The sequence below is a fragment of the Fusarium coffeatum genome (assembly GCF_003316985.1).
Source record: "Fusarium coffeatum strain FIESC_28 chromosome Unknown BRIP53273_contig_95, whole genome shotgun sequence".
NCBI classification, from domain to species: domain Eukaryota; kingdom Fungi; phylum Ascomycota; class Sordariomycetes; order Hypocreales; family Nectriaceae; genus Fusarium; species Fusarium coffeatum.
This window is the reverse complement of record NW_022157890.1, coordinates 138,543-164,757: the sequence shown is the minus strand read 5'-3', so window position 1 is coordinate 164,757 and position 26,215 is coordinate 138,543. Positions and strand designations below refer to the sequence as shown.

The 26,215-nt window shown below is 49.2% G+C and overlaps 8 protein-coding genes across 8 annotated transcripts; 1 reads left to right on the top strand and 7 right to left on the bottom strand.

Annotated features, from left to right (window-relative positions):
- Window positions 1–41: 41 nt before the first annotated feature.
- FIESC28_04560 (uncharacterized protein) lies at window positions 42–3,618 on the bottom strand (the record flags this gene model as incomplete). The annotated part of the gene is made up of 3 exons (XM_031158707.1): window positions 42–1,686; window positions 1,748–2,591; window positions 2,640–3,618. 3 exons carry the CDS (start codon window positions 3,616–3,618, stop codon window positions 42–44), a joined length of 3,468 nt encoding a protein of 1,155 aa, XP_031017285.1.
- A 1,457-nt stretch (window positions 3,619–5,075) lies between these two features.
- On the bottom strand, window positions 5,076–6,700 carry FIESC28_04559 (uncharacterized protein; the record flags this gene model as incomplete). Its single annotated transcript, XM_031158706.1, has 3 exons — window positions 5,076–5,757; window positions 5,805–6,581; window positions 6,639–6,700. 3 exons carry the CDS (start codon window positions 6,698–6,700, stop codon window positions 5,076–5,078), a joined length of 1,521 nt encoding a protein of 506 aa, XP_031017284.1.
- Window positions 6,701–7,426: 726 nt separating this feature from the next.
- On the top strand, window positions 7,427–10,832 carry FIESC28_04558 (uncharacterized protein; the record flags this gene model as incomplete). Its single annotated transcript, XM_031158705.1, has 3 exons — window positions 7,427–7,515; window positions 7,564–9,059; window positions 9,889–10,832. 3 exons carry the CDS (start codon window positions 7,427–7,429, stop codon window positions 10,830–10,832), a joined length of 2,529 nt encoding a protein of 842 aa, XP_031017283.1.
- Window positions 10,833–12,039: 1,207 nt separating this feature from the next.
- FIESC28_04557 (uncharacterized protein) lies at window positions 12,040–12,630 on the bottom strand (the record flags this gene model as incomplete). Its single annotated transcript, XM_031158704.1, has 1 exon — window positions 12,040–12,630. One exon carries the CDS (start codon window positions 12,628–12,630, stop codon window positions 12,040–12,042), a length of 591 nt encoding a protein of 196 aa, XP_031017282.1.
- A 732-nt stretch (window positions 12,631–13,362) lies between these two features.
- FIESC28_04556 (uncharacterized protein) lies at window positions 13,363–14,796 on the bottom strand (the record flags this gene model as incomplete). The annotated part of the gene is made up of 1 exon (XM_031158703.1): window positions 13,363–14,796. One exon carries the CDS (start codon window positions 14,794–14,796, stop codon window positions 13,363–13,365), a length of 1,434 nt encoding a protein of 477 aa, XP_031017281.1.
- Window positions 14,797–18,304: 3,508 nt separating this feature from the next.
- FIESC28_04555 (uncharacterized protein) lies at window positions 18,305–19,663 on the bottom strand (the record flags this gene model as incomplete). The annotated part of the gene is made up of 1 exon (XM_031158702.1): window positions 18,305–19,663. One exon carries the CDS (start codon window positions 19,661–19,663, stop codon window positions 18,305–18,307), a length of 1,359 nt encoding a protein of 452 aa, XP_031017280.1.
- An 865-nt stretch (window positions 19,664–20,528) lies between these two features.
- FIESC28_04554 (uncharacterized protein) lies at window positions 20,529–22,890 on the bottom strand (the record flags this gene model as incomplete). Its single annotated transcript, XM_031158701.1, has 2 exons — window positions 20,529–22,309; window positions 22,644–22,890. 2 exons carry the CDS (start codon window positions 22,888–22,890, stop codon window positions 20,529–20,531), a joined length of 2,028 nt encoding a protein of 675 aa, XP_031017279.1.
- A 783-nt stretch (window positions 22,891–23,673) lies between these two features.
- On the bottom strand, window positions 23,674–24,783 carry FIESC28_04553 (uncharacterized protein; the record flags this gene model as incomplete). The annotated part of the gene is made up of 1 exon (XM_031158700.1): window positions 23,674–24,783. The coding sequence occupies one exon, from the start codon at window positions 24,781–24,783 to the stop codon at window positions 23,674–23,676; it is 1,110 nt and encodes a 369-aa protein (XP_031017278.1).
- Between the last annotated feature and the right edge of the window lie 1,432 nt (window positions 24,784–26,215).

Genomic DNA, 26,215 nt, shown 5'->3' with positions numbered 1-26,215 from the left:
TGCAAGCACACTGCGGCCAAAGAGTCTTGACCTAAATATTACTATGCTCGCAAGCGTTTGACTTCCCTAGAAGCACTTTCACAATCTCTCTGTTGCCTCTTTTGCGGGTTATGTCTATCAAGCCCGCCTTGTGCATCAACATCTGCTCCTTTCTCCAGTAACAGCGCCACAATCTCACTGTGGCCTCTAGCTGAAGCTGCTTGTAGAGCACTGCTGTAGTGTCTGCCTTGTGCGTTAATATTTGCTCCGTTCTCCAGCAATAGCTTCACAATCTTAAAGTAGCCTTTAATTGAAGCTGCTTGTAGAGCATTCCTGTAGAACCCGCCTTGTGCATTAACATCTGCTCCTTCCTCCAGCAATAGCTCTACAATCTTACTGTAGCCTTTAGCTGAAGCTTCTTGTAGAGCACTGCTGTAGTGCCTGCCTTGTGCATTAACATCTGCTCCTTTCTCTAGCAATAGCTTTACAATCTCACTGTAGCCTCTAGCTGAAGCTTCTTCTAGAGCATTGCTGCAGTACCTGCCTTGTGCGTTACTATTTGCTCCTTTCTCCAGCAATAGCTTCACAATCTCACTGTGGCCTTTAGTCGAAGCTGCTTGTAGAGCATGCCTGTGGAACCCGCCTTGTGCATTAACATCTGCTCCTTCCTCCAGCAACAGCCCTACAATCTCACTGTAGCCGTTAGCTGAAGCTGCTTGTAAAGCATTTCCGTAGTTCCCGCCTTGTGCATTAACGTCTGCTCCTTCCTCCAGCAATAGCCCTACAATCTTAAAGTGGCCGTTAGCTGAAGCTGCTTGTAGAGCATTACCGGAGCGCCTGCTTTGTACATCAATGTCTGCTCCTTTCTCCAGCAACAGCTCTACAATCTTAAAGTGGCCGTTAGCTGAAGCTGCTTGTAAAGCATTTCCGTAGTTCCCGCCTTGTGCATTAACGTCTGCTCCTTTGTTAATCAGTTCTCGGGCCACATTTGAGAGCCCTGCCAGGCAGGAGTAATAGAGCCTAGACCCCCTTGGCGGGCCAGGATCTTTGTCCCAACTCCGATCCGCTTGAAACAATCGACACCATCGTTGGAAAGTTTCTTCTCCCTCCACGAACATCAACATTGCTTGGAAAGAATCTTGGAACGCCTCTGCTAAAGAACCAAACCTCGTCCATGTCTTCGCTGCAAACCGTGCCATAGGAAAATTCTGATTGATGCCGTCATGACTACCCGTGATGTCCTTTAAATAAGTCAGGCATGTTCGCGTGATGGTGTTGCCAGCCCTTGGGCGTCCGAAATCCGCTTGAGCTTCTAGGAATTCTTTTACTGAAAAGTGCGCAAGGTGCAGCTCCTTTTTTATCATGTCTCGTTGTATCCCCACTTCGACAATTGAAATCAAGCCAGGAGCATATTGTAAGACCAGGCTTTCTTCAAAAACGCGATCATCGGCATCGAAAAATGGCGGGCTTACGTCTATGTTCGTAGCAATGACCTCTTTCGCCTCTTGCAGTGTCAGTGGCTGCTCGGAATGAACAAGGAACTGTAGAAGGCGTGTAGCGCTGTTTCTGAGATTCCTGGGAATGCTCTGTAGCATCCGTCCGTACGTTTTGGTAAGATTTTCGGGCAGGCATTCGAGTTCCTCCTTCATCTTTTTCGCGGTCGGGCATTTGGCAAGGCTGTCCATTTGACAAGCTGCCCATCTAAACCTATAAGCACTGTTAGGCAGCCATTTGATATCGGAGTGTTGTAACCTGAGTAGAGACCCACATTCCGTCAGATCCCTTGCCAACTTTATTCTCAATCAGTTCTATCAGATCCTGTGATAGTTTTCTCTTTTTGAAACCTTCTCCTTCTGTGAGCTGCCATACCACATAGGCCCGGATATCTTCGTTTAGGGCCTGCCTGTCAATCGAGATGCAATTTTCTTGTCCAATACAATCAGGTAGACTTTGGTGTAAATCCGACTCAGGCCGGCTAGTATAGAGTAGCCGAACATGATGCAGTTCAAGATCGGAGGCGATATCCTGAATCCATCGCAGAAGCTGATCTCTAGTCGTTGATTCATCCAATGCATCCAAAACAACACACACATTTTTCTCTTCCATGAGCATTTTGCGAATAATCTCGGATAAAGTTTCCGTGGAAGGCTGATCTTGGCCATCGCGATGGTGATGAAACAAGGCATCGAGGTGCCTCCTACATACAGGTCCACGTTCATACATCTGAAAGGCAAGCGAGCGTAACATGCCACTCAACTTCTGTTTTCTCCCGTCGCTGAAGTCGAAGTAGAAGCGAAGAATGAGTCCGTCGTGCGTCTCTGCCAGGTAGTCTAAAATAGTCGCGCTAAGCACAGTCTTGCCGCATCCCGCTGAGCCATGTAGCCATATGTGCCGATTGGACCCTGAATGCCATGACTGGAAGAAGGTTTTTTTCAGAAGCCACGCTCCTGTGCCTTCGTGGCGGAGCTTCTTTGCATAGTTGATGTTGGTTGAAGGATCGGGTGGGCATAACCAACTCTTGACCTTGTCGCAAAGGAGCTGAGACCCCATTTGAACGACAGTGACTTGTGTTGCCATCGTGGTTTTCTCTATTTCACTCAGAGCAGATCCGACTATTTTATCATTAGAGTATATACAGATGGGAAGATCGATATACTAACTCGTTTCAAGTATTCGATTTTCTGCCTCCACTTTATTGGGCGGGATTTGCTTCAGAAGCTCTTTCGCATACGCCGATGCTATCATTGCAGCATACCCCTGCCATTTTTTATTTTTATGCGAATCGGCATAGTCGCAGATACCACGGACTACCAAGCATGGAAAATGGTTCATCAGGCCCGCCGCTTCCATCTCGAAACAGAGCACGCCCTTCTCTGCAGCCAGCTTGTCTCGGATAAGCGCATCCTTCATCAGCTGGTTGGCAGTAGCAATGAGTCCATAGTGAATGGCCGGGTTATCATCTTCTTCGCCGCGCTCTGGTCGAACCGCCAAGTGGTCTGGATCATCGATGCAGACCTCGCTACACGGCTGCAGCGAGTTCCGATGCACAAAGTCCGACCGGTATAGCTTGTCACTTGACATTGGTGGTTGCGAAAACTTGCTACGAAGCTTGGGCTTACGTTCCAAGACCTGCCTTACTTTTGAGTCAAGTTCGTGGTTGTCTCCCATATACTGCGCCTTCAACCCGCTGACTGCGGTGAGAAGGAGTTGTGGTGATTGATTCAGATGCTGCTCGTAGTAAAATGTTTGGTCCTGGATTGTCTTGCCAAAGTCGTACTGGAAAACACCGCCATAGCCGCCATCACGAGTGCTTACCACGATATCTCCTAAGCGGATGTCGTGCGCTGCAGTCGGAGCGCCGCCCCCAATGCCGACCATAAGGCCGATGCGGACATTAGGGAAGCTACGCAACATATCCTTCGCAACTGTGGCCGCCGTCGTAGTCCCATACTCGCCTTCCGGCAGAGTTGCCATGACAACGTTGTGACGTCCAATCCTGCCCAGAACGTAGAAATTGTTGTCATGGTGGCCAACAGACTCGGGAGGGTTGTGTCGTTCGTCTAAGAATTGCTGGGCTGCAACAAACTCGGTAGCAAGAGCAGAAATCCAGCCGACGGTATATGCCTGTGGGTCCGACATGACGAGCTCGATTCAGTGGTGATAAAGGCGAAATGGCTTTAATGTTAAAAGTTGCTAAGTGGTACCGCTTGCTGAACAAAGAATAGCAAGGTTGTGAACGATGAAGGGTGGTGCCTAAGTGAGGTGGAGCAGAGCATCACTTCTGCCTGATTTATAAATGGTTTGGTTTGGTTTAGTTTGGTTTGAGTAGTTCTTACTCGATTGGTGAGTTGGCATAAAACATGAAACCCAAAGCACGCTCCGATCGTTGATCCGGCACTCAATCCCAGCTTTCTTTGCCTGATATTTTTGATGTACGTATGTTTGATTGGCTATAGGTTTGAGTGTACTTACTTTCCTCTTGCAGGCGAAGCTCCATTTTCGGTCAGCAAGATGGGACTCAGCCTGGACGCGCTGGGTTGGACGGCTACCTTTGTCAGTGGAGATTAGCAGCACCTTGAAGCACCTTCAGTGTCAATTCTATTTCTAACATTTCCCGCTGGACAATGCAACAGCCACACCAGCTACAACTGCTACAGCCTGGTCTGTGCTCAGAAACATAATCTAGAAAGCCAGGGTGGCCTCTGGTCTTCGGCTGGGACTGTAGTTCAATTGCTTCCTCAATTCGTTGACTATCAAGGTATGCGTTGCAAGCACCTGCTTTGACGCAAGTCGATTCAGGTCCTTCTCATCTGGTGTCTTCCCAAATTCTACCACGTAGTTATATTAGACGATCTTTACTGACTACGACATCGCCATGATATGCATCGAAATTGTCAATGCGGGGTACACCACCGCAGATGCCAACGAGGATAGCGACTTCAATATCAGTATAGCTGGATCGCAGGATGAGATTTGCTGCCGTTGCGCTGTTGATTCCCATACCAAGCAGCACAACCAGGACACCGTCGTGGCCGCCATCCGTTTCGTGATATACGTATTTGTATCATTGTCTGCTCGGCCGTAAGGGTCACCCTCCAAACACTCATCAAATAGATCGTATAGCAGGTTGACAGCATCAACTTCGCAGAGTAGAACACATATGGTTACTACTCAGAAGCTTCCACGTCCATGAGGTCTTTGGGAAGTTATGGCGTGGTGTCGCCGTTTTGGGAGAATGGAAAAGGCACCAACTAGACCCGATTGGGGGATTTCGTATTGGCTTTAGTATGATCCACCTGCCGGCCCGTGCCGAAGCCGAGGATTTAGCCTGCGTGGGGATCTTTTAACGGGCTGATTGACGTTTTGCAGTGTACGCATCATTGTAAGTTTGTACCTTTTTCCTTTTCCCTTTCGTGGAACTGGGTCATCCCTGGCTTTTAATGGCTTAGCTTAGCAGGAAGAGCAAAGCCAGGGAGGTCTTGTCTTGCTACGAGATTATTACACAGGTGCTTGTTTACGATGTAACTAAATTACGTCGTATTTTGGGTTCTTGATCTTTGTTATGTACTACAATGAATTCTCACTCATCCAATTGTTTACCGTCGGGACCCATGTCCATCACCATCTAACTCATATACAAAATGGGACTGGCCCTCTACTTCTGCAGGCATTGGCTTGCATCCAGCCACCTCCTGTGACGGAAGCCATGCTGGAAATCCAGCTTTATCGTAATGCACATACTCAGGAGGTGCAGATGACTCTTGTTCCGTGACTGTCTTCCTCTTCTGTCTCAGAAAGAAAAAAGCTCCCAGGCATAGCACTGCTATCAATACCACAGCACCTGCTACTGCGCCGCCAATGACTGCCCCAGATGGAGGCGAAGACGGAGACGCATCTGATTGACCTGCCGCTTCTTTGACTTCATCGTCCGGACCAGCACTAACTGTGGGCTGGACTATACCGGTGCCATCCTTTCCACATTCATCAGCAGTCTTTTGATCGTAGACTTGCACAAGCTTGCTTCTTTGCGTCGGATTGCCCTGCCATAGCGTGAAAGTTCCTGCGTCATGGTTGACCATGAGATATGCCGCGGTGAGAAAGTAACGGCCCAGAGTGGCAGGCTGGTCTGCAACGCCATTCATCAGAAGTTCCTTCGTTTTTAGTTTGACAACTCGAGCGCCGCTTCGTTCGATGTCGACAAAAGGTACGATGTATTGGTCGTTTGGGACCCTGATTTGCATGCCAGAGTTAAGATGGAAAGTGATGTCACCATCAAATCTGATCTGTTAGCTTCACGTGCTCAGTATGATGAAGAAGAAACTCACGCCTTGTCAGCATCGATCAGACGAGCTGACCAATGAAGACCATACGAATTCTCTGTATGGTTGGTTCCCGTCACCTCTTCGAAACTGGAGACATATGCACCAGGTGCTTCAAGAAGAAGCTGTCTCTGAGGAACAATACAACAGGGCAGCGCTGTGTTAGATGGGAATATGCTCTCATCAGAGCCGTCACGGAAGTTGACTCGGATATCGGAGATGGTAATCTTCATCCCAGTCCAACATCCAGCAGTTCCCGTGTAGTCGTCATATCGAAGCGGTGCTGTGTAGTTCGCTCCAATAACCTTTTCCTCGTCATATCCACCCAATACCAAAGAACCATCGATGGGAGTCTTCACCCACATCCGTCCCCAGAAGATGGACCATACTCGTGAACTGATCTTACCTGCTTCCTTGAGAGCGTTTAGGTAGGTCGAGTTGGATCCGAGACCGAGTGGGTGAAGCATCGTATAACCTGCATCCCATTTGAGACGCGGTATGCCAATCGGTAGGTCGTCTACTGTCGGTGCTCCTTCGAGAGTAAGATTATCGGTACCAGCGAGTCCGGTTGCGACGAGCTTCTTGATCCCAGACTCCGCTCCCTGGAAGGAGACCTCGTTCGTGGAACCTCCAGCATCTCCGATGTCGCTTGCTTTTGTGAACGATGTCGAGTTGGCCTCATCATAGAATCCACCTCTTCTGATCTGGCAAATTTGATCATTCCATATGACCGTTTTGTCGCAGTACGGTTGATCATCGTAGATCCAAGTATTGTTCAGCTCTCTGCGAATGGTAAGGTTAATGATACGTTACTCCATCTCTATCCGGAAGAGTACATACGCCCAAGGTAAAAGCACGATATTCTGTTCTGGCGAGCCAATCGTGGCAGATATTCCTCTCATGAGAGACTTGTCGACATTGGGAAGGACTTGCACATCGCGAATGGGTAGAGAAAGAGGTTCCGTGTTACATGTTGAGGCGCAGCTTGCAGTTGCAGCGAACAATACTAACAGGAGTAGATTCATCGCTTGTCTCAAGACAATGGCTCGAATTATTCAAGAGAGGAAAATTGTCTGTCGCTCGGGAAAGAGTTTGAACTGGACATTGTAGACTCCTCATTCTCGTCACCCGCTTTGACCATCAACCAACAACGATAAACACGACGACCAACAACTCAGAACATGCATTTTTCGAGTATTTTTAGTAACTCGAGTGCAGCCAACAGCTCGATAGAAGAGTATGTTGGTGATATTGTGCCTTATCATAAGGCTATCACGAGAATTAACCGCCGAGAGTCTAGAGAACAAAATTAGTTGATCATCTTATCACATCCAAGAGCATTATTTATTCTGTCGTCTTAGGCATTGAATGATCTGCACACTTGTCTCAGGCCCAGCCATCAGCCCGTAGCGTGGTTGGCTTGGATCCATATGTTGACAAGGGTACTGAGACATGGGTCAACCAACACAGAATCATGATTTGCTCAGTTATATCCGACTGTCAGGGTCGGCGGCTAACCTACTTGGAATGAGGCAATCTCGTTGATGTGTCAAGATGAATGACCTTGATCGTTTTCCATCTCACGTCGACAAGTTCCAAGACGTCCATCTCTCTTGAGTCGCAACACCATGATCTGGCTCTCAGCGCCGCCCTCACTGTCATCGCGTAAGACGCTGGTCGCCGCATTATTCGGCCTCTTATTGTTCTGGCATCTCTTGTCTGTAAGAACAACGCAGCCAATCAGACAACTACATTTTATGCCAAGCTCATTTGACTGGTCGACTTTCCGTCAATTTCATCCTCCAACTTCCATCAAGCCGCTTCCAACTGAGAAGCCCCATAAACTACCTCTTGTTCAGGCTGACGCAAGTAAATTTCGCCATACTGCAACGACTCAGAGTCGACAAAGAGCTGTTCGCGATGAGTTTCTACGCAGTTACAAATCGTACAGGCAGTACGCTTGGATGAGGGATGAGCTCACGCCCATTTCCGCTCAGGGCAAGGATACTTTTGGCGGCTGGGCAGCAACCTTGGTCGACTCTTTAGACACGCTCTGGATTATGGATCTCAAGCACGAGTTCGGCGAAGCTGCCCAGGCCGCTGCGACGTTGGACTGGGCCAAGACTGATGAAGGTGCTGTCAACCTGTTTGAAACCACGATCCGTCATCTCGGTGGTCTTCTTGGCGCCTATGAACTGAGCGGCGAGAAGGTACTACTCCAGAAAGCTTTGGAGCTGGGTGAAATGCTGTATGTTGCTTTTGACACGCCGAACCGAATGCCTGGCTTCTGGCTCAACTTCGAAGAAGCCCGAACTGGGAAACAAGTTGCTGGAGTTCATGATCCTTCGGCTTCACCTAGTTCCCTCGTCATGGAGTTTACCAAGCTCTCGATGTTAACTGGTTACCCCAAGTTCTACGATGCAACAGATCGCGTGTCGCAGTTTCTCGAAAGGATTCAGAACAGCACGTTATTACCAGGCATGTGGCCTCTTAGCCTGGATTTCCAGAACGAGCAAGCACATGACAATACGTTCTCTCTCGGTGCACTAGCTGACTCGCTCTATGAATACTTGCCTAAGATGCATGCACTTCTGGGCGGCGTGGATGAGAAATACCCCGTCATGTACCGCACGGCCATGGATGTTGTAGCCAAGCATTTGCTCTACCGACCCATGGTACCGGGACAAGACGACATACTATTCTCCGGCGACACCCGTGTCAATAACGACAAGATCGAGCTGAGCACCGAAAGCCAGCATCTTACATGTTTTGCCGGAGGCATGTTCGGGCTCGGCGGCAAGCTCTTGGAAATTGACGAGCACGTCAAGATTGGAGAAAAGCTCGCACGGGGTTGTGGCTGGGCGTACAAGTCATTCCCAACAGGCATGATGCCCGAGATCTTCAATCTTCTGTCATGTCCAAGTCTAGAGCCTTGTAGCTATGAGAGAGAGCGTTGGACTCCTGCACGAGACGGTATACCGCCTGGTTTCCAACATGCTCGAGACGCACGATATCTCCTCCGGCCTGAAGCTATTGAGAGTGTCTTCATCATGTATCGCATCACAGCCGATCCGATCTGGCAGGATATGGCTTGGGACATGTTCCAAGCAATTCTCCGATTCACGTCCACTCCGTATGGCAACGCAGCAATTGAAGACGTTGTCAATCTGAATACTAAACAGACGGATTCCATGGAGAGCTTCTGGCTATCTGAAACACTTAAATATTTCTACCTCATCTTTTCACCGCCAACTCTCATAAGTCTAGACCAATATGTTTTAAACACAGAAGCTCATCCTTTTCGCCGGTATTGAGTAGAGTCTTGTCAATTAGATATCATTTAGCGCTCATGACCTGGTTTCAGCATCCAATTGGGGTTAGAGTCAAGTCTTCTTTGGTGATCTTTGCGAGCTTGTACAGTCTTCTTTCTCCGAGGTAGTTACACCTTCGTTCTACTGTTCCCATGAACGCAAGTCGGATCAGTCTCGTGATCCTTGAGGCGAGAGTCCTGACCAAAGCAACAGCATTCCTCTCATGCCTCCTGGCGCTTAACTTCCAAACTGTGGGACTTTGTAATACTGTCTTCTGAAGTAAGCGCTTGTCTAGCCTGTCTGTAAGATCCAGATGATACACTAGATCTATATTTTGAAGATCAAGATTGAAGGAGGCGGGTCGCTCGGTGGAGCGCGGCTATATTCAACGTCTAGTTGGGCGTTTCCCTGCAGGGTCCTAACTCTTGACAAGGATGATACATAGTCATACGATGGACATATAAGCCTTGTAAGTCTATGTACTGGCCTGCTTATTGTCGATTGCCCTTGTATTCCCTTTTCTGTTCGCAGTCCTGGCAGTCTACCATAGCTTATTTACTGGTGAGCGCCGTCGGAGAGCAACATTCAATTACTGTCTTGGTTTTCCGTTCATGTTCCATTCACTTGACTATCCATTCCATACCCGGTTCAATCATCTGCAGCTTCCATTTGCTTTATATGTATTGTCTCAAAGTACTGTTTTAGTTTATTGCTTTCTAGATACCCCTTCAGCTGATCGACCGGCATTCTTATGATGTCAACAACATCAACCACATCAGCCCTGCCACCCCGTCCGCATGGCCGCCACGGGTTTGAGATAGCTATCATCTGTGCTCTTACTCTCGAGGCTGATGCCGTTGAAGCTTTGTTCGATTGCTATTGGGACGATGACGGTCCGCCTTTCGACAAAGAGCCAGGCGACCCCAACAGTTACTCCACCGGTGTGATCGGCCGGCACAACGTTGTTCTTGCATATATGCCAGGAATGGGTAAAGCCAACGCTGCTGCAGTGGCTTCCAATTGTCGAGCGAGTTTTCGAGGCATCAAACTTGCCCTTGTGGTTGGTGTGTGTGGTGCTGTCCCCTTTGGCCCCGCTAATGACGAGATCGTGCTCGGAGACGTCATAATTAGTGATGGTGTTGTGCAGTATGACCTTGGGCGGCTAGACTCACTGGGCAGGCCGAGCCAAGAGATACGAGGAATCATGGCAAAACTCAAAGGACTTCGGCATCATCGGCAGCTGAGCTCCAAGATGGCAGACTACCTGAAGGTTCTTCGTCAGGAACCTGAACTGCGTGCTGAATATCCTGGACCTACAAAGGACAGACTGTTCGAGGCTTCTTACCGTCATACACAAGACAAGAAGTTGTGTGAGCAGCTCGGATGCAATGGTAACCTAGTGTCACGAAGCCGCCTCGAGACTACTGAGGTGTGTCTCCCACCTGCTGTCCACTTCGGTCTCGTGGCTTCTGGAGACTCGGTGATGAAGTCTGGCGAGGACCGAGACCAAATCGCAGCAGCGGAAGGCGTTATTGCGTTTGAGATGGAGGCTGCTGGCGTCTGGGATACCTTCCCATGCGTTGTCATCAAAGGCGCTTGTGACTATGCTGACAGCCACAAAAGCAAAGTCTGGCAGCGATATGCAGCAGCTACTGCGGCAGCTTGTACAAAGGCTTTTCTGGGTTTCTGGATCCCTTCACCTCCTCAAGGTTTGTTCCATTGATCATCTGGCGAATATAGTTAACTGTGATCCAAGATATATTACACCCGGCTTCAAACTTTGGGAACGGCCTATCCTTGGGAACCCACGACACTCCAGATTCAAGTCCGATCGCGCGTCCTGATTATAAACGTCAATCGCAACCTGCTTCCTTACCTCCGCTTTTGAAGAGTGACCTTTTCATGGGTCGTGAGGATGTTCTTGTGAGGCGGCGAAGTCTATTACTCGAATAAGTGTCGTCAGGGTGTCAGAAGAATCGGCCGCCAAGAGCATAAGAGGCGAAATAACTTGGTCATCTTATACCTGCTTGGCGGTATTGACAGAATGAAGATCGCTCTGCAGCTCGCTTTCTGTCTCAAGGATAAAAGAGAAGATTACTCAGTCTTCTGTATGCCAACGCTGAGTTATGTCAGTTTCGAGCAGGCATGCGTGCAGACCATGAACGATTTGACGTCCTAATTTCTGATGACGATAGTGCTATTGAGATAGTCCGCCCGTATCTAAGCTTAACCCACTCGGTTAAGTGGCTTCTGGTGGTTGACAACGCTGATGGTACACCCTATCATGGGTTCAGAAGGCAAACAAAGCGACATTTCTATGTCACTTGCAGAGTGCCGAAGAAAGACTGTTGTTGACGACACAGTACCAAAAACTGGCAGAATCAGTTACCAGGCGAGATATCTTTGAGATATATGCAATGAGTCCATATGAGGCTTCAAGCTACCTCGATGAGGCCTTGATTGAAGAAACCTGTTCGAGTGGTGAAGAAGCTATGCACCATCTGTTGACATTACTGATACACCTTCCACAAGCGATCACAGAGATAGCTACATATACAAACGAATATTATATATTACGCAGAGAGTATACACAGCTCTTCGTCACAGTTTTAGACCGGTCTTTAGGCTATTTTGCTTCAGCAGCCTCAACTTTAGACAGTAGATTAAACAACTATCCTCGTCTAGGTCTATGTTCTTCTTGCACTCGTTGGATACCCTTCACCGGTATCCATTTATAGCCTGAGAACACCTGCCTTTGCTACGAGAATGCGACTCAAAAATGGCTTTGAATTCTGTTCCCGCTACTGCCGCTCCTTTCGTAGGAGTGTTGTTCATGCTCTCGAGCCCAAATCATCCAACACTCGCAGTCTCTCAAACTCGACAGTCGCCGCTCACTATCCATGAACACGATTCCTTTGCCAATCTCAAGCTCATTCCCACTGGTCTCGTTCGCTGCTTTCGTGGCGTCTCCATTCCCGGATCCTCGGCCTATTGTACCATCGATCGAGGTTCAGATGTACACGTGAAGAGTCTGCTCGAGCAGACGAACCAATGTAGGCTTCCGTTGCATTCAGAGGATGTGACTCGAACAGTCTTGTGCTGGATTTCTTGGGTGTTGGTGGCGGTAGATGTCTTTGTTTTACACGAGCACAGGCCTCTTCGTGACTTGCAAATAGGTAATTGATCATATTACTCTCTGTGATCGAGTCATCAGATTTCTTGGTATCCTCTTTGATCTTGATGTTTTCTTCGGTCTCAGTGCCCTTTCCATTCTTGGCATTCTCCCCAGTCGTGGTGCTCTCGTCGGTCTCGGGATCCTTTTCAGTCTCAGTCTTGTCTTTAGTGTCAGCATCCTGTACGGTCTTATCATTCTTTAGAAGCTCAGCTCCTTTAGGAGGGGTAATAACCTCGTGGCTTGCTGTCCTCTTATCGTCCGTCTTCGAGGATTCTGAATCACTCTTGTTGAGAGTTGAGTTTGACGTCGGTGACATATTCGCAGGCGTGGAGTTGATGTCAGGCATCATGACAATGGTGCAGCTGCGTCGGTGATGGAGAAGACATTTGTGCTGGTGCCTCTTGTTAAATGCTCGAATGAAAAGTTTAATAAAAGGTCAAATAATTCTAATAAGCGCAGTCTGTCCTAAAGTATGAGATTAATTCTCGAAATGCCGTTTGGTGAAATCACAGGATATCAATAAGACTCAGTCATGTCCTAACCTACAGACGCCAATTCGTCTCTGAATAACCTCAGAACTTAAGCTTCCCCCACTCGGGCATTTTCTTGCCCAGCTCCGAGAACCTAATTTAAACGATATCATAAAGAAAATGCAAAATTACCAGATGTCAAATTCTACACCATGTCTGGTCAGCTCCATAGCACGTGTCGTCGATCCATACTGAACCTTCCCCGCAATCTGATCAAACTGGGTCACTTGCCAGATCCGAACATTCCGTAGTCAGCTTTGACCAGACACAATCTTCCAAAAACAAAGCAAGAGCAATCACAGGCACAACAATGGGAGAGTATGTCCAAGAAATAATGGTTTGATCTTTTTCATCGAGTGTTGCTCGTCTATCTTTGCTCTATGTTACTGCTCAATCTGCATGCAATGCTTGTCGAAATTATTTTTCATCCACCACCTCCGCCTCCACATCCACGACGAGACCTCCCCACGAACTGAAACCAACTTGGAACAATCAACGCTCAAACGACTTTCGTATACCCCATACCAGATCCGATACCATGATGCTGTTTAAGCAGAGGGCTTGAGAACGGCAGGAGCGGTGCCAACCTTGTTACGGTTGCGGAAGAAGAGAACACCCTTGCCAGCACCCTGGGCATCAGCGCTGGGCTCAACCCACTGGCACATACGAGCACTGCGGTACATGGCGCGGATGAAACCACGAGGACCATCCTGGACGTCGGCGCGGTAGTGCTTGCCCATAACAGGCTTGATGGCCTCGGTGGCCTCGTCGGCGTTGTAGAAGGGGATGCTGCTGACGTAGTGGTGGAGGACGTGAGTCTCGATAATGCCGTGGAGGAGGTGGCGACCGATGAAGCCCATCTCACGGTCGATGGTGGCAGCGGCGCCGCGGACGAAGTTCCACTCGTCGTTGGTGTAGTGGGGAAGAGTAGGGTCGGTGTGCTGAAGGAAAGTGATGGCAACGAGCCAGTGGTTGACCCAGAGGTAAGGGACGAAGTACCAGATGGCCATGTTGTAGAATCCGAACTTCTGGACGAGGAAGTACAGAGCGGTACCCATCAGAGCAATACCAATGTCGCTCAGAACGATAAGCTTGGCATCGCTGTTCTCATAAAGAGGGCTGCGGGGGTCGAAGTGGTTGACACCGCCACCAAGACCGTTCTTCTTGCCCTTGCCACGGCCCTCCTTCTGCTTCTCGTGGTAGTTGTGGCCAGTGACGTTGGTCATGAGGTAGTTGGGCCAGCCGACCAGCTGCTGGAGAACGAGCATGATCAGGGTGAAGACAGGAGTCTCCTCGGTAAGGTGAGCAAGCTCGTGGACCTTCTTGCCGAGACGAGAAGCCTGCTGCTCGCGAGTTCGGGGAACAAAGACCATGTCGCGCTCCATGTTGCCGGTGGCCTTGTGGTGCTTTCGGTGGGAGATTTGCCAGCTGAAGTAGGGAACGAGGAGGGAAGAGTGAAGAACCCAGCCAGTGATGTCGTTAACGAGGCGAGAGTCGGAGAAAGCACCGTGACCGCACTCGTGAGCAATGACCCAGAGACCAGTGCCGAAAAGACCCTGGAGGATAGTGTAGACGGCCCAGAGACCAGCACGGGCGGGGGTTGAGGGGATGTACTCGGGGGTCACAAAGTTGTACCAAATGCTGAAAGTGGTAGTGAGGAGGACGATGTCGCGGAGGATGTATGCGTATCCCTTGAGGGCGGAGCGCTTGAAGCAGTGCTTGGGGATGGCATTGTAGATGTCCTTGATGGTGAAGTCGGGAACCTCGAACTGGTTGCCGTAGGTGTCGAGCATAACACCATATTCGGACTTGGGCTTCGAGATGTCGGCCTCAGAGAGAGAGGAGAGCGAAGTAGAAGAGGCCGAGTGCCGGGGAGAGTCTGAAGGAGAGACGGCGGCAGACTCAGAATCAGTCACGGTGGTGGAAGTGACATTGCGTCTAAGAGCAGGGGCCTGCTTAGGCATAGCCGAAGTGGACGCCATTTTGAAGGAAAGGTTTACGGCCGACAGAAGAGAAAGTCGAGATGCCGAAGACAAACTGTCCAAGAGAAGAGAGAGAGGGAAAAAGGCGAGTGAAAAGAAAAAAAGAGTTTCGAGATGGCTAACGGGGGCTGAAGTTTTAAAGTAGTAGCTGTCCGGATGGATGCATGCTCGGCAAACGTTTTGTTGGGGCGTGGAGCCTGAAAAAAAGGCAGGCAAGTACTGAACAGTACCGACCGACCTGCCACGGGGCGGGACAACGAACAGAGACAGCGGCGAATGCGGGCAAACCACGGGAGAAAAGGTGGAACGATACAATTGACAGTTTACGGTACATTGTTGTACTGCCTCCTGTCTCTGGCAAAAAGATCGACAATCCTGAGATGAGACAAGTAGCGAGTTTTACGGATAACAGCACGGATACATGCAACGAGCGATAAGCGGAAGTTTACCAAGATCTGGATACACCAACTTATGCTCTTTTGAAGCTTCTCACAAATTGGGTTTCTTTCATGGAAGTTTGTGAATCTTCTTTCACATTCAGATTCACAGCAGTTTGAAGAAGTAATTGCAAGACCTCAAAACTAACAAAAATTCCGTACCCCAGGAAAATGCGCTAGAAAACGGGTCCTGGTTCTACCCACCCCTGAAAGTGGCAATAGCTCCCATGTACCGAAGCGAAGCAGAACCTCAAGCGACGGAGCGGCCGTCCGATTTTAGTGACTGTGGCCATGTCATGTTTTGTGTCTCTGATTTTGCTGCAAGTTGAGTTGGCTTGACGGCTAGGACAGTGGCTGGCTGAATTGCCAAGTCTGCACTTGCGGGCCATTTTACTACTACAGTGTCACCAATTAAGCTCTCAGATATGGTCATCAGATAAGATGGCTTCCGTGATGGTGTTTGCGAAGCGGCCTCCATCGTAAACATCTGTTATCTACATTCTTGATGTGCCCGTTGATCTGAACCAAACCGATGTGTATCCGTGATATGGCAATCAAGCCGTTGCCGAAGCCCGGACCCGATCTTGAACCTGGCCGGCTTTAATTCGAGCAGTGGCATGACTTTTAACAATTGTCGCCTCCAAAAGCTCTGAGCTTTTGCGGACTGCAATGCATTTCTGGATGCCTATCAATTGCTGCAACCTCTCCCTTCAGCCTCTAGTTCAGATCTTCACACCGCCTGAAGAATGGATCTACCCACCAACGGGACATGTCCGATTACACTGTGATGTACTGTAATGTATACAAATGGACGGTGACTGCACAAAGCTGGTAACGTTTTGTGAAACACAAATGCAGCATCACACATTCGGCCTCTTGAGACAATCGATGGCGTCGAATTACAAGCGTGCAAGCAAGACGAGCAGCCTCATGATCTCCTAAGCAAGTACAGCACAGTACGCGCCCCTCCAATCTTCAAATCGGGGGTGAAAGCTCATGCGGGTCAAAGTGGACATCCAAGTTTAGGGCTGGAGATCATCGACATGTGAATCAGTCAGTAAAAAACGACCAGACACAGGCAGGGTGAAACCGGGAGTCGACGTCGACCACGGCCCCTACCCGATCGTGGCTGGTCTATTTTTTTTTGTTGACGATGCGATGTGAATTAGACCACAGTCGATTGGATGTCAAAAGTCGGGAGGAAAAGCTCAGACATTGACAAGGAAGATAAATCTGTTTAATCCACCCCGGTCCCGTTGTGGAGAGATGGATTGTATACGGATTCTCTCGATCTCTACAGACTGCTGAATTGAATTGAGGTGGTGATGCATCATGGCATAGATGGCTGAATGGTTCATGGTCATCGACATGTGAAAGTGTGTTATCTACGAGAGAGAAAATGTTTGGATTGGACCGAGGTGTGCTGCAAAGGTCAGCTCGTGCTAAGATAACCTTACTTACACGGAACGGTTATCCGTAGAGTGCAGCACAGTACCTCAGTAGATCCATCTTCAAAGACTGACTGACTGACTGATTTCGAAATGGTGGAATACGGCGCAGTCCAACTCAAGCTTCTGCCATCGGGAATATTTCCTTTTCTTTGGTGGAGAGTCGGACTTTCCGAGCGTCAATTGGAAGGATAATCGAATTTTTCTCCTTCCGTTCTGTTGGGAATTTTGTTGAGTTCAAGGCGGGACCCCTTGTCTTGGCAATCACGGTCCAGGGTTCGATGGAGGGGGAAGGAGAAGTGGAGAAGGGGGAAGAGTGGATTCCTTCCCGATTCGACTGGTGGATTGATTGTGGCGTAGAGGTCGACAGCTTCAAGACTGTCATTTTCTGGAGCTCCATTACAGTAATGGCTGTTGCTTGTGGTCATCAGGTTGAGCTTTGAAATTGAACTGACTTTGTTGCGGACCGTGCTGACCTACTGGAATGTTTGTACGCTGCAACTCAATTGTCAGTATCAAATGGATTTGCCTCCCTTGTTCTAGGGTCCAGACGCCCCACGTGTTTCGCCTACTAGCGCCGCTGGTTTTCTTTTTTTGCGGCTCTAGACTTGAATCGTGCCTGGCCAAAGACATTCAAACCCCGCCATTGACCCCTCCACTCTATCATGACTTTTGGAGACAATCAAGTGTGAACCTGAGATCAACGACACAGCGATATCTGAACAGATGTTGTCGCCTTTTCGTTACATCTTGATTACTATAACTTCATCATGGAATGGTCATGTAGCCAAGCCTTACTCAGGATGCAGTCATACTGTGAAGTCCTTGGCCTCCCTAGTATTTGTTGAATGGTCCTTAACCAGGCTTCTCGCAAGTCAGAAACAAGTCAGATCATGATGGTTCGATCACGAATATTGATCGGTTCCTTGTCGTCAGGGTGTTAGAAGAATCGGCCGTGGGAAGCATAAGAGATGAAATGATTTGGTCATCTTAGGCTTGCTTAGTCTAGCACTTTATTTTGGCAGCCTAAGACGACATTTCTTCTGTTACCCACCTACCGGGCTGCTTGTATCATCACAACTACAAGGATGCCAGATTTATCAAAAACTTTCTTTGGCTAGGTACTCTACCGTACAATGTACATTCTATTCCAGTTTACCACCGTCCAAATTACTGTAGAAGGATTCCTTCCTACTGCCAACAAAGCCAATATCTTTCCCAGTCCGAATCCTCGTTCTCGGTATCTCCAGGAATCAAGAATGCGTTAATGTCTCGAGGGCGGCCATGTGTCGTCTTCCTCTTCGTTATCCCATTTTCGCATCCTGTTGTATGTCACTTCTACAAGCCCAATAAATGACGTTGTAGATGGCCGTTGCTTGTGGGCGGTTGTTCGATGCATATGGGGCATTCCCAGCTTGTTATCTATAAGTTCCCTCATTGGTAGTACAAACAAGTATTCGGTTGAATCCTCCGGATGGCCCATAAGCCATGTCACTTCAGTTATTCATCTGTCCCTGGATCGAGTGACTGTCCTCGAACGGTTAATGCATGCTAAATTCTGATCTCGTGTTGGCAAGCTCTCAAAGCTTATCAGTTGCTTCGTCGGCTCATGGAGTCGGGACGTTAATAGTCGCCCGGAGTCTGACTACCAGCTGGGCGTCGAGGGAGGTCGGTTCGTGGCTCGGTAGTTGGGTCGGGTCCTGTTGGGCATGTTGTCATGGTAGGTATCCTGTCATTGCCTCGAGACCGGTGTACTTGTGTTTCAATGGGCCCGTAGCTTGTCTTCGGCCGTTGAGGTGATCGGGGCCGGGATCGTTGAGAAGATGGCGTGCGCGTACCATGGATGTCTCTGCCGCCGAGTGCGAAGTTGGTAGCAGGAGGCAGGTCTGAAAAATGACTTTCGTATCGTGGCCGCTTTGCCTGGTCATGCGACGACGCTTTTGGGTTGTTGTCGTCCTTGAAGCTCGCCCCTGAACCTCGAGAGTTCGTCCTCGCATGACTGCGCGTTGGGAGGTCCAGATCTTTTCTCTTCCCCGAAGATACCTCCCAACTCTTCTCTGAAGGCCGAGCTGGCAGTGAAAGGAATGGAGGGGTTCCCCGAAGAGTTGGTCCCTGCTGGGTCGGTCCCAGAGATGACATAGGCCTCTGGAGACCTGGAGGAGCTGCCTGACTGGGTGGGGTCGTAGAATTGACGGGTTCGCGCAAGGCCGCAGTAAAGTATCCCATGTGTATCTTGCAGAATCGTTGCGCAAAGACGAGGTTCCATTGGTCGACGAGTTCATCCAGTTCGGGGTGGGATTGTGATACGGCAGGCAATCGTTCCTCACGCATGCTGGATCGTCTCGGTTGACACCAAGACTCGATACCCTTCTGAACCGCTTGCCAGTCTTTGAATTTGCCTCGGGTGATGGGCTTGCGCTCCAGCGAGTCCCGTGCCTGAGTCCAAAAGGGCTCTTGGTCTGTCTGCACGGCTGGCGGCATGTCGAGGTAGCGGTCCTTCAGAGACAAGCAGGTCTCCAATGCCTTGATCTTGCAATCATGACTGTATGTTGATCTCTCAGTGTCGTTTGTCCGAGATCGGTCTGGGACAGCAGCGGCTGACTTAGCACGTAGGCGGTTTGTTCCTGTGCCGGGAGGACCTGCACTGGGCGGGCCCGTCGAGTCGTTGCTGGAGAAGAATGGAAGTGGCTTCGAGTTGTATGTGTGGTTATTCTTACTCACTTGGGGCTGTGCTTCCTCTCGTCGTGTGGTATAACGACCTCTTTTACCGCTGTGTTGTGAAGGAACTCGTGTTGGGGTTTGAGCAGCGTCAGGACCAGGAGGAGTATGAGCCCGCGCCCGAGCTGGGCTCGTCAAGTCGATAGATACGGTTTGTTTCTCCTTTTCATTCTTCTTCCTTTCCTTCCTTTCCTTCTTGTCTTTCTTGCTCTTTTTTGGTCTCCCTTTGTTCTTCTCTGTCGGTTGGGACAGAGAAGGGTCCATCTTGTTCACTGAGGCAAAAGGTGTAGATTTGTAGGCTGCCGTCAGGGTGTTAGGAAAATTGACCGCTGAGAACATAAGAGACGAAATAATTTTAGTTACCTTATGCTAAATAAGGCTGCCTTCTAGAGTCTTAGGTAAAGGAAAAATTCTTCTGTTGCCCAACTGGCCGAAAATGGTTTGTTTTGGTGGTGAAGGTGGAGAGGTTGGCAGCTGTTTGGCAGTGAAGCAACTCGAACCTCCCATAAGACGGGATTGCTTTGGTGCGCAGCGCCAGGTCCGTCAATCTCCCGCATCCTAGGTTTGGTCAGCTGTCTTCCTAGGCAGTCTGTAAGGTAGAAGTGCATCGGGGTGCAGAGAAATTAGACTGCTAGGAATAAAGTCGTCTCAGTGCTACTCTAAGCTGGCGTAAGGTAACCAACTTATTTCATCCCTTATGACTTCGGTGGTTAATTCTTAGAGAACATTTCTTCTATTGCCTACCTAAAGTATTGTTGTTTGTGTAGAGGTGCGATCTTGATCGTCCGTTTTAAGCCAATCCAAACTTTGGATTGATTCACTTGGACTCAGTACGAAATCTTAGCCTATAGGTATCAAGGGATTGATGCTATGTTTATCTGTAGTCTATTGTACAACAAATTCTAATCTTGACTCTCAGTTCTCAAATCTATTCGTCACCTTCTACCATTATTCTTTTCCATTCCATCATCCAGTTGGACAGTCAAAGTCTCTCAAATTTGACATGTAGTCTTACTCGTCAGGTAAAGCAAGGTATTCCAATAAGTCTCAGTCCTTAGATGAAGCGAGGCGTTCCAAAGGCCTATAGATACGCCTAAGATCTGGACTAGGACGTCAAATTTTCTCAATTTTAACCCCTCATGTTACCTCGGGACATCTTGAAAAGCAGCATCAGCTTCTCCGAATGATCCAAAGCTTCAAAATCCGCCGTTGTCTCTCGAAATCGAGAAGGCGGCATGCTATCCCGCTGTCGTTGTGATGGGGTGGTATGCCGTACACTGCGAGATGCGCTTCGTTTGAACGTGAACGGCTTGTTGGCAGATGCAGGGATCGGAGAGGGCGTCACGAAGAGTCCTGGCTCCTTGCTGAAGCGCGGAACGGGAGGCTTGGTGTTGCTGCGATTTACCTCACTTTCCTTGCCCTTGCTCGATGGCGGAGTAGACGCCATGTTCGGAGCCGTTGAGCTCTGTCGAACTGGGGATGAGAGCTTACCCAAACTTGAGCTGAATAGCTCCTCCAGAGAGGGAAAGTCCGAACAACTGGAGGCTGGACTTTGCATAGGCTCTGGTGACTTTTTATCCAGGACTGGCTCCGACGCTTGTCCATCTAGAATAGGCTCCAATGATTGTCCTTTCATGATAAGCTCCGCCGACTGTCCGTCCAGAACGCGCTCCGTCGATTGCCAATCTAGACGCAGTCTCTTGCTGGCTGATCGAACTGGAGTCGGTGTCATCTCCGATGCGCGTCTCTTCGCGGCAGCCCTGTTCAGCTCTCCCTGCTTTTCGCTGGCAGTTTCTAATTTGCCTTCTTGTCGCTGAATTACAAGATTGTCAGGGGTTTCAGGAAGCCTTCCGGTGTGGCGACTTGGAGTGTTTGTCGCGGAATGGTCATGCAAAGAGCTATGAGTACGACCGCGTTTCTGTAGCTGTGAAGATTTGAGAGTCTTCGAGTACTTCTTCTCGTAGGTGCGTAGCTGAGTCATAAGTCGAGGGGTGACAATAGGGGTATGCGGCTCTACCGAAGGCACGACACTGTCTTCCTCGTCAATATCAAACGGGTCGTCTTGGTAGAGTGAGCCGTCGTCATCTAAGATTGTCGTTGCCTCGCTGTCTTCGGACTCCTCTTGCTCATCATCTTCCTCTCGCCCAGCGTGAGAATACTGCCATCCAGGTTGGCCTTGCTCAACATCGGTTTCCAGCTCCTTGGTTTCCTGTGGCTCAGAAGGCTCCTCTTGCTGGATGCACTCGCCCTGGTCAGCGAGCTCTTGTTCGAGGGGCTCTTCTTGTTCGACTGGCTCATTTTGCTCTTCGTCTGCCTCCCGCTCGTCATCAGGCTCTTGCTCTATGTGATCTTCCGACTCGGTCTCTTCCACGGTGGTCTCGGTGATCAGCCCAGACAAGCTTGCTTTTAGACCTGGTAACAGGTTCATCACCATCGACATGACAGCTTCACTCTTTGCCACCACGGAAGGGGTCTGCGCAAGTCTCTCTCGAAGGAATCGAACGTACAGTTCGTACTCTTCAGGCGTGCTATTTGCTTTTAATCGCGGGGTTCGCGTCAATGATCTGAGTGAAGTCACTTCCTCGTCCAGCAAAGCTTTAATCTGCGTGTGGATCTCCTTTTCGCTCAGTTCCACAATCTTTGGTTTCATCAAAGGCCATACGAAGCTCTCAAAGTACTTAGCTGAGAAACGACGTGCCTGGGCTTCCGAAGGTTCAGACTCGGGCTGAAGAAGATCTCGGTGGACGTCTTGTTGTCCAGTTTGCTCCTTGCTCTTCTCGTTGTCGTTTTCCCCCGCGGCAACAGGCTTGGTGACTGAGAAAATAGAGCTCGAGTCCGGAACGAGGGGTTGCTTCGACTGGGAGGAGAGGTCGATTCTATGCTCAACGGGATGGATATCACCTCGCTTCACTCTACGTCGGTTGTAATCATACTTCCGATCGTTAGTACTTGGTTCATTATAACTTAGAGAAACGACTCACCAGGTTATTCGAGTATATCACCGATTTTAGACCATTAGAAGGTCGTCCTTGAGACGAATTCCCTGACCTAGCATAGGCAAAAGAATGTGCATTCTATACACTCTGTTCCTTTTGCGATGCAAATTTGCGCAATGCTTCGGGTGTCGGGTATAACATCCTCGATCCACGACTCAAAGGAGGTTGGCGATGGTTGCTTCGAGACCTGGCAAGTTTATCATCGTGGAAACCTGTCCCTTTTTTCTTGATCGTGATACTAGGCTCACGAGACCGGAAAGTAAGTGGCCGATGCTGATCCGGGGTGCCACGGGTTGAACTTCCCTCTTCCCGATTGAAGATGGGGGAAGCAGCTTCTTGAGCCAGAAATTCGTTCATCCAATAATGGCTATCCTGGCTCGGCTGGCGCGAGCGAGAATGAGGCGAGCCTCTAAGATCGGAAAAATTTGGACAGTTGAATTTGATCGAGTCCTGGGTCGACTTTTCTCTATCTGGAGGCGACTTGGAGGAGCCCATCATGAGCAAGGGGAAGCAAATCATGTACAGACACTTGAACTGTATGAAACGACGCAAAATGGGAGAATCGAGGAGGAGGAGAAGGCGATGAAAAATTGAGGAAACGGAGAAGAAAAGAAGATCTTGGTTGGCAAAAATGCTTCCAAGTGGCTGGATTGCTAGCAGTGCGAGGCAGCTGGCAGTGAATCACAGGCCTGAGATTAGCTTACGCAACCTGAGGCTCGGAAACTTAACGAAGGCCTCAGAAAACCAAGCTTAATCGGCAAGAAAGGTTTTACCCTCAATATGCAGATTTAATCTGACTTCGTCTTAAACGGAGTTTGAAGGAAACTCTCGGAGTTGAAGAAAAGTCTGCTGATGTCTAAGATTTACTTAAATAGCCATGACTGCACTGCGTTATGATGATCAGAAACTTCGGTCAAGCAGGGCGGCGACCTGTTTTTGTATTCTGCCTACCGATCGCTAAAATCTGCAATGTTCTCATTTGATCTTCATGCCATTCCCGTACAATGGCGAAGCCACTGTATATGCGGCATGTATCGCCCAGGCAAATCCTAACAACTCTAGCAGAACATGCCCTCGACTTCCTTTTCCCATCGCTCATATCAACATTACGAACAAGATAAACGCCATACCAGTCATTGGAGTGTCAGAAGAATTGGCTACTAAGAGCACAAGAGACGAAATAGTTTCGTTACCTTATGGTAGCTAAGACCAGCACTTAGGCTACTTTATTTTGGTAGCCTAAGCCTTAGACAATTCTTGTGTCGCCCACCTGCCTGGTTACCAAGCCACCAGGGCTCCGTCGGTATCGATCACCGCCTTCAATCGCTCCGGCATGAAGTTGACCCATACGTTGAACCTTTCCATATCAAATGTAGTCCAAGCGTCGCGGACCATCTTCTGGAGGGTTTCGTCTTCCCAATCCTTTGGTGCCTCCATTGCCCATTGCTTGTTCTCGGGCCAGAGGCAGTCGAGAGGGTTGAGGTCGGGGCTATCACCACAGTTGTAGTAATATCGGAGGCCATGTTCGTCCTTCCATTGTTGAACCAGGTTGATCTTGCTTGCAGCGCCGTGGGCGAAGGCTTCGCAGTCTTCCTCGAGGATGAAGCTCTGCGGGCCGGTACTGGTGAGCCAAGGCTTGACTGTCTTTTCCAGGATGTGGTCCTTGTATTCCTGCATGGTCATGACACCCGTGCAGTTGGGGCTTGTCGAGTCTTCATAGAATACAGCTTCGCTCTTGAAACCATAGCCGACGGCAACCCAGGCGTGAGCCTTTCTCAAGTCGCGTGGCCAATCAGCCTCGGGTTTGGTGCTGCATGCTTCGCAAACTCGCTCTCCAGGTCGGGGGATGAGGCGCATCTTTCCATCTAGGCCGAATCCAAAGTGCAGCTCAATGCTGAACCGGACAGCTTTCCAATCTTCGGCATGGGGGTATGCATCCAGCATGCGTCTGGCGTACTCAACTCGCTTCTCACGAGCTTTCTTGTGCACGCAAGTGCGTGGACATAACAGGCACTTTCGGTATCCCAAAGTACCCATGGTTCTGTGCAGGGTCCTGGGGTTCACATCGACCTCGACGCCAGCTTCCTTGGCCAACCCGTGCCAGTTCAAGTTCACGTTAACATAGCGTTCGTCCCAAAGGATCTTCTCCATCTTATTCTGATCCTCCTCTGAAATCTTGAGCGGCCTTCCGCGTGTTTCCTCCCATTCGGGATCATTGCGCTTAGATGCGGGAACACTCAGCGCAGCGTAGCCTTGGGAGCGAGACAAGTCGAAATGTCGAAAAATGGCCGATTTGTTGACGGGGAGGCCTTGCGACTCAAGATACGAGATAGTGCCTCGGACCATGGCCTTCTTCGGCGTGTCTCCATGCTTGTATCCAGCTGGCATTCTGACTACCTATGTCATACAGGCAGCTTAGCTGACACCCTAGGTCAGGGCAGATAAACGATCACTTCACGAGGGTCGCGTCGCGCCGCGCTCGGTCTCAGCCCAGAATATCTTCGCGGTGTAAGTGGGTGGTGGGTGGAGAGAATGAATAGGACGGCGGTGTTTGGATGTTTTTGTCTGCTCACGTTGTACGTGGTGAGGGGTCAAATTCGCGATGATCACGTGGCATCGTTCGTGTCACCTTCGTAGGTATCCCTGTTGTTATTGGGGTCTAGCCGCTATTTTGTTAGTCTCGTGCAGGAGGAGGCTGGTGCCAACTTACCCGCAGACCAGAAGTATTGGCCGTCATAAGCATAACAGACGAAATAGTTTAGTCATATTATGCCAGTTTAGATAAGCATTTAGGCTACTTTATTTTGGTAGCCTAAGCCTTAGAGGACATTTCTTCTGTTAGTGAGGACTCAAGGCTCCACGATCTCGTGTGGTGAGAGTCATATTCAACAACAGGCAAACAACCGCTCAATCATTAAGCAATAGCCCTTGTGGCGTAATGGCTAACGCGTCTGACTTCTAATCAGAAGACTCAGGGTTCGAGTCCCTGCTCGGGCTTTTTTTGTCTCTTTCTTCATGAATGAGTCTCTCTTTTTGAATTAATCAGTTATGATTTTGTGCCGTTTTTGTGGCCTTAATATCGATAATAAGCGATCATTTCCTCAACCAACAAGCTACAGCCCGTGTGGCGTAATGGCTAACGCGTCTGACTTCTAATCAGAAGATTGCGAGTTGTACGTTCAATTCCTCCTTCACAGTGTTTAGATATTAACCAATCAATAGCGAGTCTCGCCATGGGCTTCCAATTATCTTTTTTCTGAACGAGTCTTTCTTTTTGAATTGATCAGTTATGATTTTCTACCTACGCAGTGGTTTTAATGTCGATGAAATCGATTTTTGCGAGGACCATTTTGCAATAAGTGGGTCTGCGGGCCGCAGTCCCGCTCGCGATAAGCTTAACCTTCACGAGGTTCCTTCCTTCAGCATAGAAGAAAGGCTGGGCAGTACTATATCTAGTCACGAGATGCTGCATTCAAGTTCCGGGATAGCTGTTGTCGAAAGCTTGTGGTCGGATGCTTTTCTAATTTAGCGAAGCCAACCCTCAATTGGCTTCGCAATTGTGTTATATGGACCGCTTAAGGTCTTATATTCAAGGCACTTGACTTTGTGGTAAATGTTCGAAGCAAAAGCACAGTATGTAATCTGTGGAAGGCCTTGATGTACACAGCCAGGTAGTTTCAGAAGAATTATTCTCTAAGACTTAGGCTACAGAAATAAAGTAGCGGCCAATCTTCTAATACCCTGACGGTTTGGAAGGTTCGATGAGCTCCTCACAAACGACAGTCTGCCTGAGGTGGCTTGCCAAGGTGGAAAAGTCTGA